A 17,047-nucleotide genomic window follows, 5' to 3' on the forward strand; every position below is an offset into this window, starting at 1 on the left:
AGGTGATTTCAAATATCAACATTGGCTTTCAAACATCATGGACTCCGCCTTTAATCGGGGAAAGCCCATAAAAGGCTTAAGCAAAAAAATGATCGGCCCAGGTAGTTTTTTGCTTATTACCATGATTTTGCGTGGCATGTAAACATCTTAAATGGCTTTCTCATGGTTTTGTCCATGTGCACATGTCTCTGCATGTGAAAGATAAACGTCACACGTGGAAGTAAGAACAAAGTAACGCATAAAAGTCTCTGCTCTAGTTGGCAGAGAAACTGCGAAAATAAAAACTGATGTTATATTTACAGGTTCTGGAGACACGAAAAGAGATAAAACAATATAGCTTAACACAGATATGCCGTCGGCTTTTTGATCGACTATTATGTACTGTATTATACTGCCCTACAAAGTGCAGTAACTAGGCAAACACTTAAACTGACAAAAATGCCCTTAAAGTTTTTTACACCAGCCAGTCAAACATGTTACTGCAATTTTGGCACACACATTTCTCTGAAATGGGACAAAATTGAATCAGGAGACTTTGTCACAAGACACAAGAGATGATCTCACAAAGCCCAATTCAACCCTTAACTCAATTTTGACCAAATGCGTATACTGCGCTTTGGCTTTGTAGGGCAGTATAGGCGATGACGTCACTACCTCCGAGAAACCTGACAAATCTCCAAGTCCTATGTAAACGCAGTTTCCTGCATAGCCGGTTTATTAATTTGCATGTAAACGCATGAAAACAGTTTTCTATAATAAGCAGATTTTTGATAGTTATCCGCTTATTCTGTGCATGTAAACGTACTTAATGTCGTAAAAACATTTCAACTCTAGCTATCAAAAGCAACTAGTGATAAAGCAGCTTGCAAGTTTAAATTGTAATAGATCAGTATGTTTTTTATTATTAGTATTATATGTTAGAAAAGAGCATTGGCATGTTCATTAAAAGAGATTCATGACTATTGTAATGAAGCAATGGCAACAAAATAATTGTCTCTGAGCAATGAATAAACAATTATTATAAAGCATTTTTACGCCTAGCGGTCACACAATCTGTGTTGGCAATGACAGCACAATTTCAAAGCAGTAGTCTGATGGTAATGACATTAGGCAGTTGCTTCATTTGTATTAAAGGGGACATTTCACAAGACTTTTTTAAGATGTCAAATAAATCTTTGGTGTCCCCAGAGTATGCATGTGAAGTTTTAGCTCAAAATACCCCACAGATAATTTATTATAACATGTTAACATTGACACTTTGTGGATGTGAGCAAAAATTTGCCGTTTTGGGTGTGTGCTTTGAAATGCAAATGAGCTGATCTCTGCACTAAATGACAGTGCCGTGGTTGCATAGTGCATATTAAGGGGCGTTATTATCCCCTTCTGACATCACAAGGGGAGACAAATTTCAATGACTTATTTTTGCACATGCTTGCAGAGAATGGTTTACCAAACCAAAACTAAGTTACTAGGTTGTTTATTTTCCACATTTTCTAGGTTGATAGAAGCACTGGGGACCCAATTATAGCACTTAAACATGGAAAAAGTCACATTTTAATGATATGTCTCCTGTATAGCAGTGACTACACATCACACTCACTATATGAGGATTTGGTCATTGCTCAATTTAACCTACAGCATATGCACATAATCTCACATGCACACAAACATACACCCTTAAAAATGAATGTTGCTTGTATATAGGATCTCATTGTTGTGAAAATGGGTTTTTAAGGTCAATCAGTTGACATGGAGATCATCACTATTAATAATGATATGAAGTGTTATATTGTTGTTATAATTAGAGTACACCCATAGCTATTGTACGGCTCGGCAAACTTTCATTTCCAATTACTGTGTCACTGTGTATATTTATATCTATAATTGTAGTATGTGTTTAATTTACCGTCCACCCACTTTCTTTGTGTCTGTGTTTGTGTGTGTAGGCTCCTGAGGACGCAGTCTTTGGAATGGTACTACAATAATGTTAAGAGTCGGTTTAAGAGATTTGGCAGCGCCAAAGTCCTCAAGACTCTCTACAGGAAACACATTATTGAAAGAGGAGCATTATCTGAGTTAACAGGTACTGTGAATACAAATGAATATGACAAAATGCAATTTGTATATCATTATGATACTGTAAGTTATACTGTAGTATCCCTGCAGCAGTGTCAGTTAAACATGTCTTTGCTTTCGTGTTTATTTCGTTTATACCTTAATGTCTGCTTTTCATCTGTAGAAGAAATGTATTAAGCGAAAATGATAACCAGCTTAAAGGCGGGGTGCATGATCTCTGAAAGCCAATGTTGATATTTAAAAAACCTAAACAAACATGCCCCTACCCCAATAGAATCTGGACCTTCTTTTGGTAGACCTGCACCACACACACACACAACCCAGGCAACGATGTTGGTTAGTAAACACGCCCCTTACTGCTGATTGGCTACAAGTGAGTTTTGGTACTCAGCCCGACTCCCGTTTCCAAAGTGTTTTTCAAAAATCATGCACCTCGCCTTTAATAAAACACAAAAGCGAAAAACCAACAGTGCAATAAACTTGCAGATTATTTTCCAAGTAATGTATAATAAGCATCAGTCTAAGCCTGAAATGTGACGACCACTAACCACGACTATAGCAACATGGTTATATTGATACTAATGATAGTAGACATGCTGCAATGTTAATATTAGTAATTTTAGCAGTTTTATTCGGCTTATGCAATAGTATTGTTAGCTGTGCATATGATGATAGCATTGAAGCTTGCCGTTGAAACTAAATATGCGTAACGTAGTATAAAATCTGATAATCGTCTTACCATTAGGCAGCACCCACACACACCTTACATCTCTCTCTATCTCGCTCTCTTTCTATCAGAGCAAACAGGATTACTTGATCCTAGGCTTTAGTCTGAAATGAAAAAGAAAAGGGATTATACCGCATGAATCACTCAGCTACCGTACCAGCCCAGCATATGTAACATAAATGAGTACACATCCATCCTTGAGCGATCTGGGACATTTGCTTTATTCACACCAATCCTTAAAACTGTCTGTCCACACTGAAATCGCTTCTTCTGACTACTGTTAGTGTATAGATACATACTGTAAGCAACAATGCCATTTTATGCATTCATGCATTTGGCACTTGTTCACTTCTTAGCTCTCTGCTATTGTAAATGTTCACTATATAGCATGAGGAAGGAGTAAGTGAACGTGCACAGCTCTTGCAAACACTGCACACTGTTTATTATGTTGCATTTATAAAATGTATGCATTGGATGTAAAACAACAAAAAATCCTCTTGAAATCTAATCTCATCCTATACATGCAGATTTTTGCTGTTTGCCTTAAAAAAAAGCTTGCAGCTTTATAATTTAATTTACAGCTTGGCCTTTTTGCTTACTGTATGACTGTTGGTGGGTGTGTTTGTGCAGGCGTGCGCTTCACCTCATACAGGCCTGACATCCTTATACAAGTAAATCTGTTAAGGCGACGTATTTTTTATTTATATACAGTTGCTGCTTGTATACTGTAGGTCAATGAATTAACCTGTAAGTGTGTGTGTTTGTGTCCAGACCTGCTTTTCTGTTTCTCCACGTCCTTGTAAAGGGACAGAGATCAGATTAAATAAGGAGACATTGAACTGAGCACACAGTGGGTCAGGGCTTCAGCTGTTAAATAGACTGTGACTCCATAACACAACACTTTTACTGCGCTCAGAAAGAGAGAAAGAGAGAGAGAGACACAGAGACAGATCACAGCGATCGAGGGCAACGCTGGTAGCAGGAAACCATTATAGTGATGTATTTGAGAGATTTGATTAAAGCATACATCACATTGACATTTACAACCCAAAATTTCATTTTGCATAAAATATTGCAAACACAACGTTATTTTTTTGAATATTGTTGTGGTACTTGGTGCTCAGTCTTTGTATCTGTGTATGTTGGACTATTTCAGTCAGTGTGTGTGTGCGTGCGTGCGCGCGTGGATATTGATATGAATTTTCAATCTCCAAATTACCTCATTTGAATTTTCGACATTTCTAAATTGAAACTATTTAAGTGTGCTGTGTGATTTATAGTCCCTAAGCTGTGAGCCAGACTGACTTTAAATGCAATGAAGATTGTGAGTTAATACAATTTCACAGGCTGTGATGCTGAATGGGTGAAAGTGTTCATGATATAAAGCCCATAGCTAGACATCTGCCAAAGCAGGGGTGTAGTTCAAGGAGGCTCATCCCCCAATAATCAAAACTACCAATTACTGTATAGCCCCTCCAATGTTTATTCACTGATTAATAAAAACTTACAGTATGCACAATTGACTAATATTCAAACCAAACCTTTGCCCTTGCATCAAGCCATATTTAAAGGAATAGTCTACTCATTTTCAATATTAAAATATGTTATTACCTTAACTAAGAATTGTTGATACATCCCTCTATCATCTGTGTGCGTGCACGTAAGCGCTGGAGCGCGCTGCGACGCTTCGATAGCATTTAGCTTAGCCCCATTCATTCAATGCTACCAATCAGAGATAAAGTTAGAAGTGACCAAACACATCAACGTTTTTCCTATTTAAGACGAGTAGTTATACGAGCAAGTTTGGTGGTACAAAATAAAACGTAGCGCTTTTCTAAGCGGATTTAAAAGAGGAACTATATTTTATGGCGTAATAGCACTTTTGGGAGTACTTCGACTCGGCGCAGGAACACCCTCCCTCTCCCATTATGAGAGTGAGAAGGGGAGCGGACTTTTCAAGCGAGTCGAAGTACTCCCAAAAGTGCTATTACGCCATAAAATATAGTTCCTCTTTTAAATCCGCTTAGAAAAGCGCTACGTTTTATTTTGTACCACCAAACTTGCTCGTATAACTACTCGTCTTAAATAGGAAAAACGTTGATGTGTTTGGTCACTTCTAACTTTATCTCTGAATGGTACCATTGAATGAATGGGGCTAAGCTAAATGCTATCGAAGTGTCGCAGCGCGCTCCAGCGCTTACGTGCATGCACACAGATGATAGAGGGATGTATCAACAATTCTTAGTTAAGGTAATAACATATTTTAATATTGAAAATGAGTAGACTATTCCTTTAAGAAGAACCACTGTGCAAGGAAATGCATCCTATACATTGTTAGTAAACACAAAGGATGTAAACACAAACTTAAGAATACTTCAGTTTCATTTGTGGTAAGACTGCTTACATGTCAGTTTTCACTGATGATAGTTCTGTATATAAAATAATTTATTTAAAGTTGTAATATTCTCTCTGAAGGGCCACGTTCTGTCTGGTGGTGATATGTTTCATATGTAGATACCTGTGGTTCGCCTGTGCCTGCATTTCATTGGCTGTGCATGGGCCGGTAGAGATAAGAGACAGTGGTGGTCTCTATCTCTATGCTGTTGTCATGGTAATATCGAGCTAGCGCTCCCTCGAGGTCAGCTGAGAAAGTGGAAAGGTCAAGGGGATGCAACAACATTTCCTATGGTCTCTCTCTCTCTGCCCTTTGTTAACATTTCAGCTTTGATCCCCAGCTGGTCAGGATAAGTTTGTGTAGTCACGTTTTGTGCAAATCAGTATTTTTGTGCACCTTAAGGGTCACAGTCTTATTAGGCCATTCTCTCTTATGAATAAAATATTTTTGCTTCTTAGGTGGGCACTGTAAAACAAATGCAGCATTTCTGTCAAACCAACAAACTTTGTTACTTTAACCTAACAAATTAAGCTAAAGAATTTCAACTTGTTTTTATGAGTCATGTCAACTTATCACAGGTCAAAACTTCTAATAGTAGTTTGAATTGACTTGCAAACCAAGTGCATTTTTACAGTGTGTGCAGTTTTGTAATACATTTGGATTTGCTTGTTAGTTTCGATCCTGCACCAGGATTTGTTTATTTTAGGAATGTGTGCATGTCTCTCTGGATTTATATAATCACCATGATTCATGATGTTTTCAAATGAGTCCACTGATGAAATTTAGTAGCATTCAGTACTGGTGTGATTAGTGCCTGATCCTAAATTGATTATATTTGAAGTTTCTGAAAGTCCACGACTCAACAGTGTGTTTCCTATCGTGTATTCTTAGCCCAAAAACTGTGAAAGTTTTGACTTTCAAAATAAGCTGACAGGTTAAGGACAAAGTTTTGAAAAAAACTTACTGCTAAAAAACTGCTATATTATCTGCTTCTACCATTGGATAGCACTTTGGGGTTGAGTTCTGCGGTTTTTATTTATATTTAGATGTTGTCAGGAATTCGACTAGAGGATGAACCCAAACGCAGACATGGATAGGGAAAATGATAATAATTTATTGATAACAGAAAACAAAAACAGAAAACAAAAACCCACGAGGGGGCAAACGAACAGATCAAACACTAAAACTCAGAACTACACTAAACATAACATGTAAACAAAACACTAAACTTTGACCAAAACACACTACACTACACTTAACTTGAACTGGAACTGGAACTGGAACAAACTGAAGACACTAGCTGTGTCCCAATTCAGGGGCTGCGACCTTATAAGCATGCGACCTTAAATATGAGCACTCGGTCTTTCAAGGTGGCAGCCTCAGAAATCCGCGAAGAGAACTGAAATGAGACGGTCTAACCTTCGGATGACCCATAATTGGCGTCACCTGCTGCGCCTGTTAGCAGGACATAGCGGAAACGTTTCTGACTTATTAAAATATATATGAAATCAGAAAAATATTAATTTAGTTTATAAAATATGACATGTTGATGTAGATTAAACTATTCAACAGTATATTCAATTTAATTAATCAACCTTAGAAATATATGCATCATAAAAATAATAATATTAACACAAAACATAACTTATAATACTAAAACAGTGACAAACTTTTTTTGATAAATACACACTTTTATTTAATGAAGGTTTAAATTGTTTATTTTAGAATATCCGGCCGCCATTGCAGGCGCGCAATGAATCTTGGGATATCCTCGGCTGTTAAGGATCCATTCGTTCTATCCTTAACAGCGCGGAGAAATGAGGACGCATTTTGAGGTTTCATTCTAAGCATCCTTCGAATTGGGACGGCCTTACCAGCCTGAAGTCGCGCTGCTGTGACGCAATCGGTCTTAAAATACGTCCTTAGAAGGTCGCAGCCCCTGAATTGGGACACAGCTACTGGCTGGCATGAAGAACAAAGAACAACAACAGACAAACCCGTACTGGATAACACACACAAGGACTCTTAAATAGGGAGAAAGTAAATGACATACACCTGGAAATAATTACAAGTAAGGGATCGGGGAAAAAGTGACGAGACACGGGAAATGCGTGGTCAGAATAAATCAATACAAAAACCACGCATCTCCCACATGAAACATACTGTCAGAACCCTGACATGCTGACTAGATCTAAATACAAACAAGGATCTGGCAGGATTCTGACAGATGTTTCAATAGTGTTGTTTTGTTCTTTGTATAATCATTTTTAAAAAAGATTCTAAAGGATAGTTACAAAGTATTGGTTTTCGTGTAATTCTAAATAAATATGCAAGAAAAGGTTTGTACTCTAAAAATACTTTACTTGTAATAAAGTGTTTAGTAATAAACTGGACTAAACACTGAATACAATGACTTGACTAGACCAGACCAGACCAGACCAGACCAGACCAGACCAGACCAGACTTGACAGTATACTCACAGACATGGAATACACAATGAACAAGCACAGAGTAACAAACACAAGGACCTTAAGTAGTGGAGAACTAATGAGGACAACAGGTGACATGGGTTAAACAATAAAGATGAGGATGACAAGGGAGCGGGGTAAAAGTGACAGGACATAGGGAACACGTGGGCTAGAAAAAACCAATGCTGAGACCACGTGATCCCACACAAAACATGGGTCTGTTATGATCCTGCCACAAGACTAGATTAAAAAAAGGACAAGATGGCAGAATCATGACACAAAGTCATCATATACAATAAATCCATGGGGTAGCATTAAAGAATAGATGCAATATTTGCATTTGTTTAAAGCAAAACATTTATTTACTTACAGGTAAGGTGGCCATTCGTGCCAGTTCCGCCAGACACGTCCCGAACATATTTTCGGGTTCATTCTCCGGAAGTCGCGTTGGTCGACCGCATACGTCATCAAGGTTTAATATTTCGGGTTTAATTTCAAAAAAGCAACCGTTATTAGAAATTTTAAGGTAAGAATGAAACTACAATGATTGTATGTCTTAAAATAAATAAATCTTAATTTTCTAATGTATTTTAACTGAAATGTGAGAACCTCGATGATGTATATGCGGTCGAGCAACGAACGAAAACATGTTCTGGACGTGTCCGGCGGAACTGGCACGAATGGCCACCCTACTAACAGGTAAGTGAAGCAATCCTTTACATCTTCTTACGTTTTGTAATCTGTCCTCATTTATGTCCAAGAGACTCAATAATAATCCTTTACATTTTAATTCTTACATTTTTCATTTTTATACATGTTTGTGTGCTACTACGCCTACATGTGCGTGATAAGCAAACGCGCGTGTCGCCCCGTTTATGCCGCATATTACTAATGCGCTCTTTAAATAACAAAAACAATATTGCACCATTGAGTTTAGACTGTAAACCAGGTTTTGGTTGGTCAATGGCGTAGTCTATTTTAGTTGCCTCAAAATAGCAACGCGCCAACAATGCGCCTAAATACGCCAGAACGCTTATAGGCGCAAAAATGGGCACAAATGCATTTGCGATTGAAACAACGTGGCGCTAAACGTGAAAATTATAATTGCGCCGGGTTGTAACTAGCAAAAGACATTTGCGTCACGCATTGCGCCGAGTGTATTATAGGTCCCTTAAAGTCTAACTGGTGTGTGGGAAAATGACTCCATTTCCTTAATATTTATTTGAACTATTATAACATCAACTCCAGGCATACATGTGTTCAAGTCCACATGCATCAAATATCATCTGCTTGTCTTTCTTAAGTATTTTTTAGGGGGTAAAACATTAATTCTAGATTTGTTAGTGTAGAGACTTAGTGTTTACTTAGTGGATTTTAAAGGGATCTTATCCCCACACAGATCCACAGTGTGATTCTCTGACATATATGTCTGAACATTCTCTATTAATTCTTCATTTTTTGAACCCTTAGGGGCGGTTTCCCGGACCAGGATTACCTTAATCCAGGACTAGGCCTTAGTATAATTAGGAAATATAACTAGTTTTAACAAACATGCCTTACTAAAAACATTACATGTGTGCATGTTGAGGTAAAACTAAGAGCCCTGATGTATTTTAAGATATGTCAGTGCAAGTTGTTTTCAGTTTAGAGAGCTCTTAAAAGTGTTTAAGTCTAGGACTAGTCTAATCCCTGTCCGGGAAACTGCCCCTAAATGTTTTAAATACAGAAATATATTTTTCTCTTTCTCTCTCTCTCTATCTCTCGTTTGGTTAGAGGTGAGCGCTCATGAAGGTAGTAATGATAATGGCAGTGTTTGTGATGGCAGTGACTCAACTCTCTATAAACATGAAGGTAAGGAGTTAAGGTAACATAAAAATCAATATACTCTGCTCAATGTACACGTGTAACATTTCAAAACTGTAAACATGCTGTATCCGGGCTCTTAAAGCCACATTAAGGTTCAATTACCTACACTTAATCCATATGAAAAGATAAGATTAGATTCTGGATGTTTACTCTGGATAAACTGTTGTTGAACTAGAAAAACTGTGTATACATACATATATATATATGTTTTGCATAAAGGAATCATTTTCTTAAAGGGATTGTTTACCCAAAAATGAAAATACTGTCATAATTTACTTACTCTCGTGTTGTTACAAACCTGTATACATGTATTTGTTCTGATGAATGTTTGTATCCAAATGGATCAGAATCACCATAGTACCAGTTTGCTCCTGTACCTTTCAGATGTCTATGTAAATGCTATTTTATTAAGTTTCAAAGTTATAAAATTGCTTCTGTTCAATATGTAAAAATGTGCATGAAATCAAGTAATGTAAACACACAAAGACTGCATATAGCTTCACAGACTTTTTAAGCCAATAAATTGTAATTGTGTGCATGTGTATAATTTATAGGGCACAGCATGGCAGAGACGCTCACCGTCGCCCTGCGTGTAGCAGAAGAGGCTATAGAGGAAGCCATCGCAAAAGCAGAGAGCTACAGAGACAGTCTGGTTAGAAACGCCTCTTTATATCCATTTAAACACCTATTTATTTCTCACCCAAATATTACTGCATGATACATCCATCTGTTTTCCTCCAGATGCTTGCCAACAAAATATCACTTTGTTTTTTAGTTTTTAGATATTGTTGACTCACACACTTCTCATTGTTGGCTATTGATTATTATGTTTTGGCCATAGTGTTACACAAGCTCAATAGTAGCCAAAGGTCTTAGGTTCAAACCCATGGGAGAACACATTTTATCTGCACTGATAAAATAAAAGTACCTTGAATCAAGCACTGTTATGCACTTTATATTGTGTCTGGCACATGCAAAAATATAAACTGTGAATGTACGTTTATTGCCCATTCATCTATAACTCTCTCTCTTTCTCTAAAATGGCAGGAGAAACAGAATGAGGCTCGATATTTACGTGACCATAGAGAAGAGCTCGTAGAGGAACTCGCCACAACAATTGTACAAAAAGTGAGAGTCGTTCTGTAAAGAGAGAAATATATTTTTCTTACAATTACATTTGCATGCACTAAAATAGTATGCTTTGCTACCTACTTTTGGATACATTATAGACAGTATTAAGATGGTAAACCACATCTAGCTAAATTCATCACATTAAACCAGTAGTTCTTAAACTGCGGCTCGCAAGCCACTTATGGTCCATGAATGATTCCCAAAATTGGATTGTATTTTTCAGGACTTTTACAACTGAAAGGTTTAAAGAGTGTTCCCACAAACTACTTGCCTTGTAGTGCAAATACTAAAAAGCATAATGTACACTTATGAAATCCATCTGGGCTAATTTGGTGTTCATAATACAACATATTTAACTGTGATGCAGAATGTTATATTTTATAGCTAACACCATCATCTGTTAATTCTTCATTTAAACGTTTTTTCTCAATCTCTCTCTGTAGATCATTCAAAGGGGTAAAAGGTCTGAGATTCAGGCCGAGTATGAGTTTATATGGCCTCAGATTCACAGTAATGAGTTGCCGTCCCCCGCCTCAACACAAGACGCACACGCAACTCAGCATTCACACAGTACCTCCCAGCACGGCGCTGTAGCACAGGCAAACACCACAAGCACCTATTCCCTGTGGGTAAGAGTGTACACACATACATATACACACAAACACACACACAAACATATAGGCAAATACCTAAAAGCTGTAGATAAAAACATTTAATGTATTTTACATGTTTAAGCACTCATCTCACAGTATCTGAACTGGTAAATGAAAATATTGCATGTGTTTATGAATTTTAAATTAATACTTTGAAGTAATAGTTCATCAGCAAAATATACAAATTCTCTTATAATTTACTTACCCTCATACCCTCCCAAATGTTAATGACCTAATTTTTTTCAGTTAAACATAAATAATATTATACTGTATTCAAATGCAGTTATGTGTTTTTCTTTTATGGGAAGCTCCATAAAGCATAATTAAAGTAATCAAATGACTATATTGCGTCAATATATGTTTTCTGAAGCAAAATAATATTTTTGTGAAAGAGTATATGTGTGAGTGTGTGTGTTGTATTGCTATAGTTTCAACTTTTTAACTTGCATTCACAGTGAATCAATCTGTAATAAGATAGAATATGAGCCTTTAGCGCTCTCTAGTGGTGGAACTTATTTAATGCAACCTGCTCATATTCCTAGTGTATATTGCGCTTGTTACAAATCTTTTCAGACTGTTTATACCACGGGTCTGTTGAATGCTGCATTCTGATTGGCTGAGAAATGTTCTATGGGTGTTGATTATTTTTCTTTAAACCGCACACCTAACTTTTCAAATGTCTTAAAAATAGGCACCAGAGCAATGTTTGTGGTAACCGTGGTATAAGTGGAATAATTGACTCCGGCCCTTTGAATTATTTGAAAATAATGCACTCCGCTTCGTGTCGTGCCGCATTTCCACCTTGGTGTGCATTATTTTCTTATAATTCAATGGCCCGTCGTCAATTATTCCTTACGTATTCCATTCTTATTTTAACAGATGCCAAACACCACTTCAAATTTCACTTTGTGTATCTGAACATAGTAAGAAATTAATTTTAAATAGCAAAAAATATTTCTGATTTTCTCTCATCTATTCTTGTTAGGTAACTATGCAAAAAATAGTAAACTGTTCACGCACAGATATTTGACTAAAGTGTTAGTAATAGCAAAATAAACAAAATAATGTAATGCTTACATGGATTGTGTAATGTTTATCATATAAACTGTATTTGTCAATTAAACAATTACATGTGACATTGTTTTGTGCTGATCTTATTAGTATAATATAAAGTTATATAAATATACTATACGTATACTAAATAAAGTGATACCAAATATATAAAAATTACCCCGTGATTTACTCACCTTCAAGCTATCTGAGATCACAAAAAATGCATTCATCCTTCAAAGAAGTAATCCACACAGCTCCATTGGCTTGATAAAGCTCTTCTGCGGTTTATCAATGTGAAAATATCCATATTTTAAAATTTATAAACTAGCTTCCTGTAACAACACCATCTTGGACTCACGCGAGTCACTGTTCAACGTAAAACGTGTAAAACTCTCTTGTGAATTGTGTCAGTTTTTTAGGATTTAAAGTCAGAAGTTATTTCCTAATCCTTGTTTTCTATCATTATAAGCTTGGAAAAGCAAGGACATTTAGTAAAAATAACTTTAAATGTGTTCGTCTGAAAGATGATGGACATATGTATCTCGGATTGCTTGAGGGTGAGTAAATCATGGGGTCATTTTTATATTTGGCTGGGGTATCCCTTTAGTTATTAAAAAAATACTACAGTCATGCATGTGAATGCGTTTATACAGTATGCGTGTTAGAGGGGTGTTGCTCTCAAGTCTAAAAAGATTATACAACAGCTTTTTATGTGATTACCTGCGATTAACTTCTACTGAGTATTAATATTAGCAGTGGCGGCCGGTGACTTCTTTTTTTGAGGGCGCTTGATGCAAAGTTCGTCACAACATGTATGTAGTCCATCATGTGTGTGGTTTGTAATTTCAAAATATGTGTTCGGTGCGTCGAGTGGTCCTATGTGCATCACATGTCTTGTCAAAATAAGTGCCTGCTGCAGATCCGTCTAAAGGGTTTATGATAAAAGAGACGCTCGCGTTTGCCAGATACTCGCATAAACTCATGCGTAATCAGAGTTTACTGTTAAGGGAGTGTCTTGCGTGCATTTTGTGAACGTGAGCGTCTCTTTTATCATAAACGGTTCTGACGCGTGTGCTGCAGGCACTTATTTTGACAAAACACGTGATGCACATGGTTCACATGACGCAACAAACACATATTTTGAAAACAAAAGTACACATGACACTCAGAAAACATATATTTTGAATTTGCACCCCTCAGATGAGCCACCACTGAATATCAGTACAATGGTTCTCAACCTTTTTCACTTTAAAGCCCCCCACCCACTTAATAATGATCAAATACAATATAGAGCTTGGTATGACTAGACAATGACAGATGTATTCTTGTCATATTTGTGTGTGTGTGTGTGTGTGTGTGTGTGTGTGTGTGTGTGTGTCTAGAGGTCAAGATCAGCATTTTCTATAACAAGTGACGATTCTCCAGAGAAGGGCCCTGAGGTGGGTATGGCCCCGGTGGGCCCTGAGAGTTCAGAGGTAGATAAAGACATCCAGAACTACACATCACTCAGAAGAGAGTCCAGAGCATCATCACTCCCAGGTTGGAAGAGTGTTGACCGCTTGGACAACTCGAGTAAGATCACACGCACACATCATTAGATGAGTTTAGTCTAGTAGTGCACCTAACAAATCTTCATACTTCATATAAACGGTGAAGTGCGTATTATTATGCACAATAATGATGCTCAAGTCCTGCTTTGCTATTGGTCAGACAAACAGATTGTCCCACTTATATAATAATGCTTGAACCAATGTTGCTACAGTATGTTGGGCTAGTAGTGTAGATGCTCAAACAAGCATGTTTGGATATGATCATATAACATATACGGTAAATACCTTACATATAAAGTTGTATATGCAATCTGTAACTTGTTTGTTAAAAATATAAATCAATGTCTACTTATTTTTTCATGATTCAAGCTTTTAATTTAAGGATAAATTCGACAATCCATGTAATATATGTATTGGCATACATAGCGATATAGAGGCAAAAGCTACAGAATGCAGCTTTAAACTAAATTAAAATGGATTGAACTAAATTAAAATATATTTATTGGTCTGTATGTTTGTGGCTATGTATAGGTGCATCCTCAGTCCTCCAGTCACCTGATGGTAACTGGATCGCCCTGCAGAGCTCCCAGCATTCCCGGCCCAGTCTGCTGACCAAGCGCAAAAGCCTCGTCTTCAGCATACTAGAGAAAGAATCGGGCGTCGTGTCCGCATACGACGAAATGGGCTCCGATTCGGACCCCGAGGACCAGGGAGGATGGGGGGCGGCCCTCTTACAGTTTCGCCGGCGTCTTTCTGACGAAACCTATTACACCGACTCTCAACACGACCCTGAATGGACATACACACAACACCCACCTGTGACGTCACCCTCCTCGGGTCAATACACCAACACGGAGACCCTCAACTCGGACTCGGAAATGTCAACCGGCCCGTCGACTCGAGCCCGTAGACCCGCCCACGTTACGCCCCAGAGGAAAAAAGTTCCACCTGATCCACACTTGTGTCCTCCTTTCAGACATCCCATGAGCACTGCTGCCCCACCTCATCTGAGACCTGAGGTCCTGGATGTGAACTTTAACCCCCGTTTGGGCGGGGACAGTAGTGATGGGGAGGACCGGAGCGAGCAGGTGAAAAGATCAAGGAGGCGACGCAGAAGCAAGCGCGAGACATCAGAGCCGAGCCGGGCACATAATGCACTGTACAGCGCCGCTACAGCGGTGAGAAAAACAATAGCATCTCGATGAACAATTTCGACTCTGATATTATTATTATTATAGTCCTGTGTTCCTGTATAGCTCAGTGGTAGAGCATTGCATTAGCTGCGCTAAAGGTCATGGTTTCAAATACTGATAAAAATGTATACCTAGTAACGCACTGTAAGTCACTTTGGGTAAAAGCATCTGCCAAATGCGTAAATGTAATGTAAATTATTATCCAATATTGCATTTGTTGATGCTATCAAAAATAATAGCACAAATTTGCTTAAAATCACATTGGAGTGGGTAAAAAAATCAACCTTGTGTGCAGATTATTTATTTATTTATTTTAAAAAAGATAAGAAAATTATGTAATTCGGTAAAATATAATATGAATTACATTTGACACCACTAGGTGGCAGCGCAGGACAAGCCTGTGAAAGCTGTGTCTCTGTGATGCCAAAGATGTTAAAAAAGTGCCCTATCAGATGTATATGATTTCTTTTTCTTCAATTTTATATTAAAATGACTGCATTTGATATCATCTTATATGATAGCTCAACAAAGCTCCAAAAAGGAAATCCATTATTAATGTTGGCTAATGTATATAACACAATAGATTTGTGAGATAATTAATTATTTTTAAGCATATTTAGTGATCAATATGTCATATGTGTGACCCTGGACCACATAACCAGTCATAAGTAGCATTGGTATATTTGTAGCCATTGCCAATAATACTATTTTTATGCAAAAAATCCATAGGATATTAAGTAAAGATGATATGTAAATATTTTGTAAATGTCCTACTTTAAATATATAAAAAAAATCATTGGTAATATGTGTTGCTTAAGACTTTATTTGAACAACTTTAAAGGCAATTTTCAATTTTTTTGCACCCTCAGATTCCAGATTTTTTAAATCTCGTCCAAATATTGCCCTATCCCAGTGCTTCTCAATTATTTTCTGTCACGCCCCCCCTAGGAAGAAGTAAACATTTCGCGCCCCCCCAACTCTCCGCCATGACTGTAAATAGCATCTGCAAAAGTATTTGCACATCTGCAAAACATTGTATCCTTATTAACATTAAAGAAAACACAAAAAAATAAATATCGATCAACTTACAACAAAGAATAACTTTATTAACATTGTTTTTTAGTCTGTAACAGAAAAGACTTAAAAATGCATTAGTTTGCCTGAAATAAAAAAAATCAATCCTTATTTAAAGTATAATATTTATAAAATTAATTTGCTACTGAAAAATTAAATTAAATAAAATCAATAAATAATAATAAAAAACTAAAGAGGCTTATCAGCGTGATTGGGGTGTAATGTCTTTAAGTGACGGTGCAAAAAAAAAAAATCACTTCCTGAAAAAGTATTTTCCCCCGGGGTCTCGCGCGCCCCCCCACTGGTGTCGCCGCCTTCAAGCCCCCCCTGGGGGTCCCGCCCCACTATTGGAGAAGCACTGCCCTATCCTAACAAACCATACCTTAATTGAAAGCTTATTTATTCAGCTTTATAATTTCAAATTTTCAATTTATGACTAGTTTTGTAGTCCAACACCACATATACATGGAGATCAGTGCAGTAAATCAGAAAAAATTAAATATGGCGGCACACTGATAACTTTTCAAAGGGGACATATCATGAAAATCTGACTTTTTCCATGTTTAAGTGCTATAATTGGGTCCCCATTGCTTCTATCAACCTAGAAAAAGTGAAAAATAACAACTCAGTAACTTAATTTTGGTAAACCATTCTCTGCAAGCATGTGAAAAAATAGGTAATTGAAATTTGGCTCCCCTTGTGATGTCAGAAGGGGATAATACCATACCACCCCTTAATCTGCACTATCCAACCACGGCACTGGCATTTTTGCTGCCTTCACGTGCTATGGTAATTGTGGTAAATACCAAAAGCCGATGTGGATAATGTACATGAACACCTCCTCATGTGGTATTTTCCACT

At 37.3% G+C, this 17,047-nt stretch overlaps 1 protein-coding gene across 2 annotated transcripts in view; it reads left to right on the plus strand.

Annotated features, from left to right (window-relative positions):
* myripb (myosin VIIA and Rab interacting protein b) overlaps window positions 1-17,047 on the plus strand; it is a 146,199-nt gene that overhangs the window by 114,342 nt on the left and 14,810 nt on the right. For both annotated transcript variants that reach the window (XM_073863748.1, XM_073863749.1), the window contains exons 4-10: window positions 1,947-2,083; window positions 9,440-9,517; window positions 10,087-10,184; window positions 10,580-10,660; window positions 11,107-11,292; window positions 13,752-13,941; window positions 14,451-15,097. In XM_073863748.1, coding sequence (XP_073719849.1) covers window positions 1,947-2,083; window positions 9,440-9,517; window positions 10,087-10,184; window positions 10,580-10,660; window positions 11,107-11,292; window positions 13,752-13,941; window positions 14,451-15,097 — 1,417 coding nt within the window. The remainder of the gene's footprint in view (window positions 1-1,946; window positions 2,084-9,439; window positions 9,518-10,086; window positions 10,185-10,579; window positions 10,661-11,106; window positions 11,293-13,751; window positions 13,942-14,450; window positions 15,098-17,047) is intronic.

Source organism: Misgurnus anguillicaudatus, chromosome 25 (genome assembly GCF_027580225.2).
Source record: "Misgurnus anguillicaudatus chromosome 25, ASM2758022v2, whole genome shotgun sequence".
Lineage (NCBI taxonomy): Eukaryota > Metazoa > Chordata > Actinopteri > Cypriniformes > Cobitidae > Misgurnus > Misgurnus anguillicaudatus.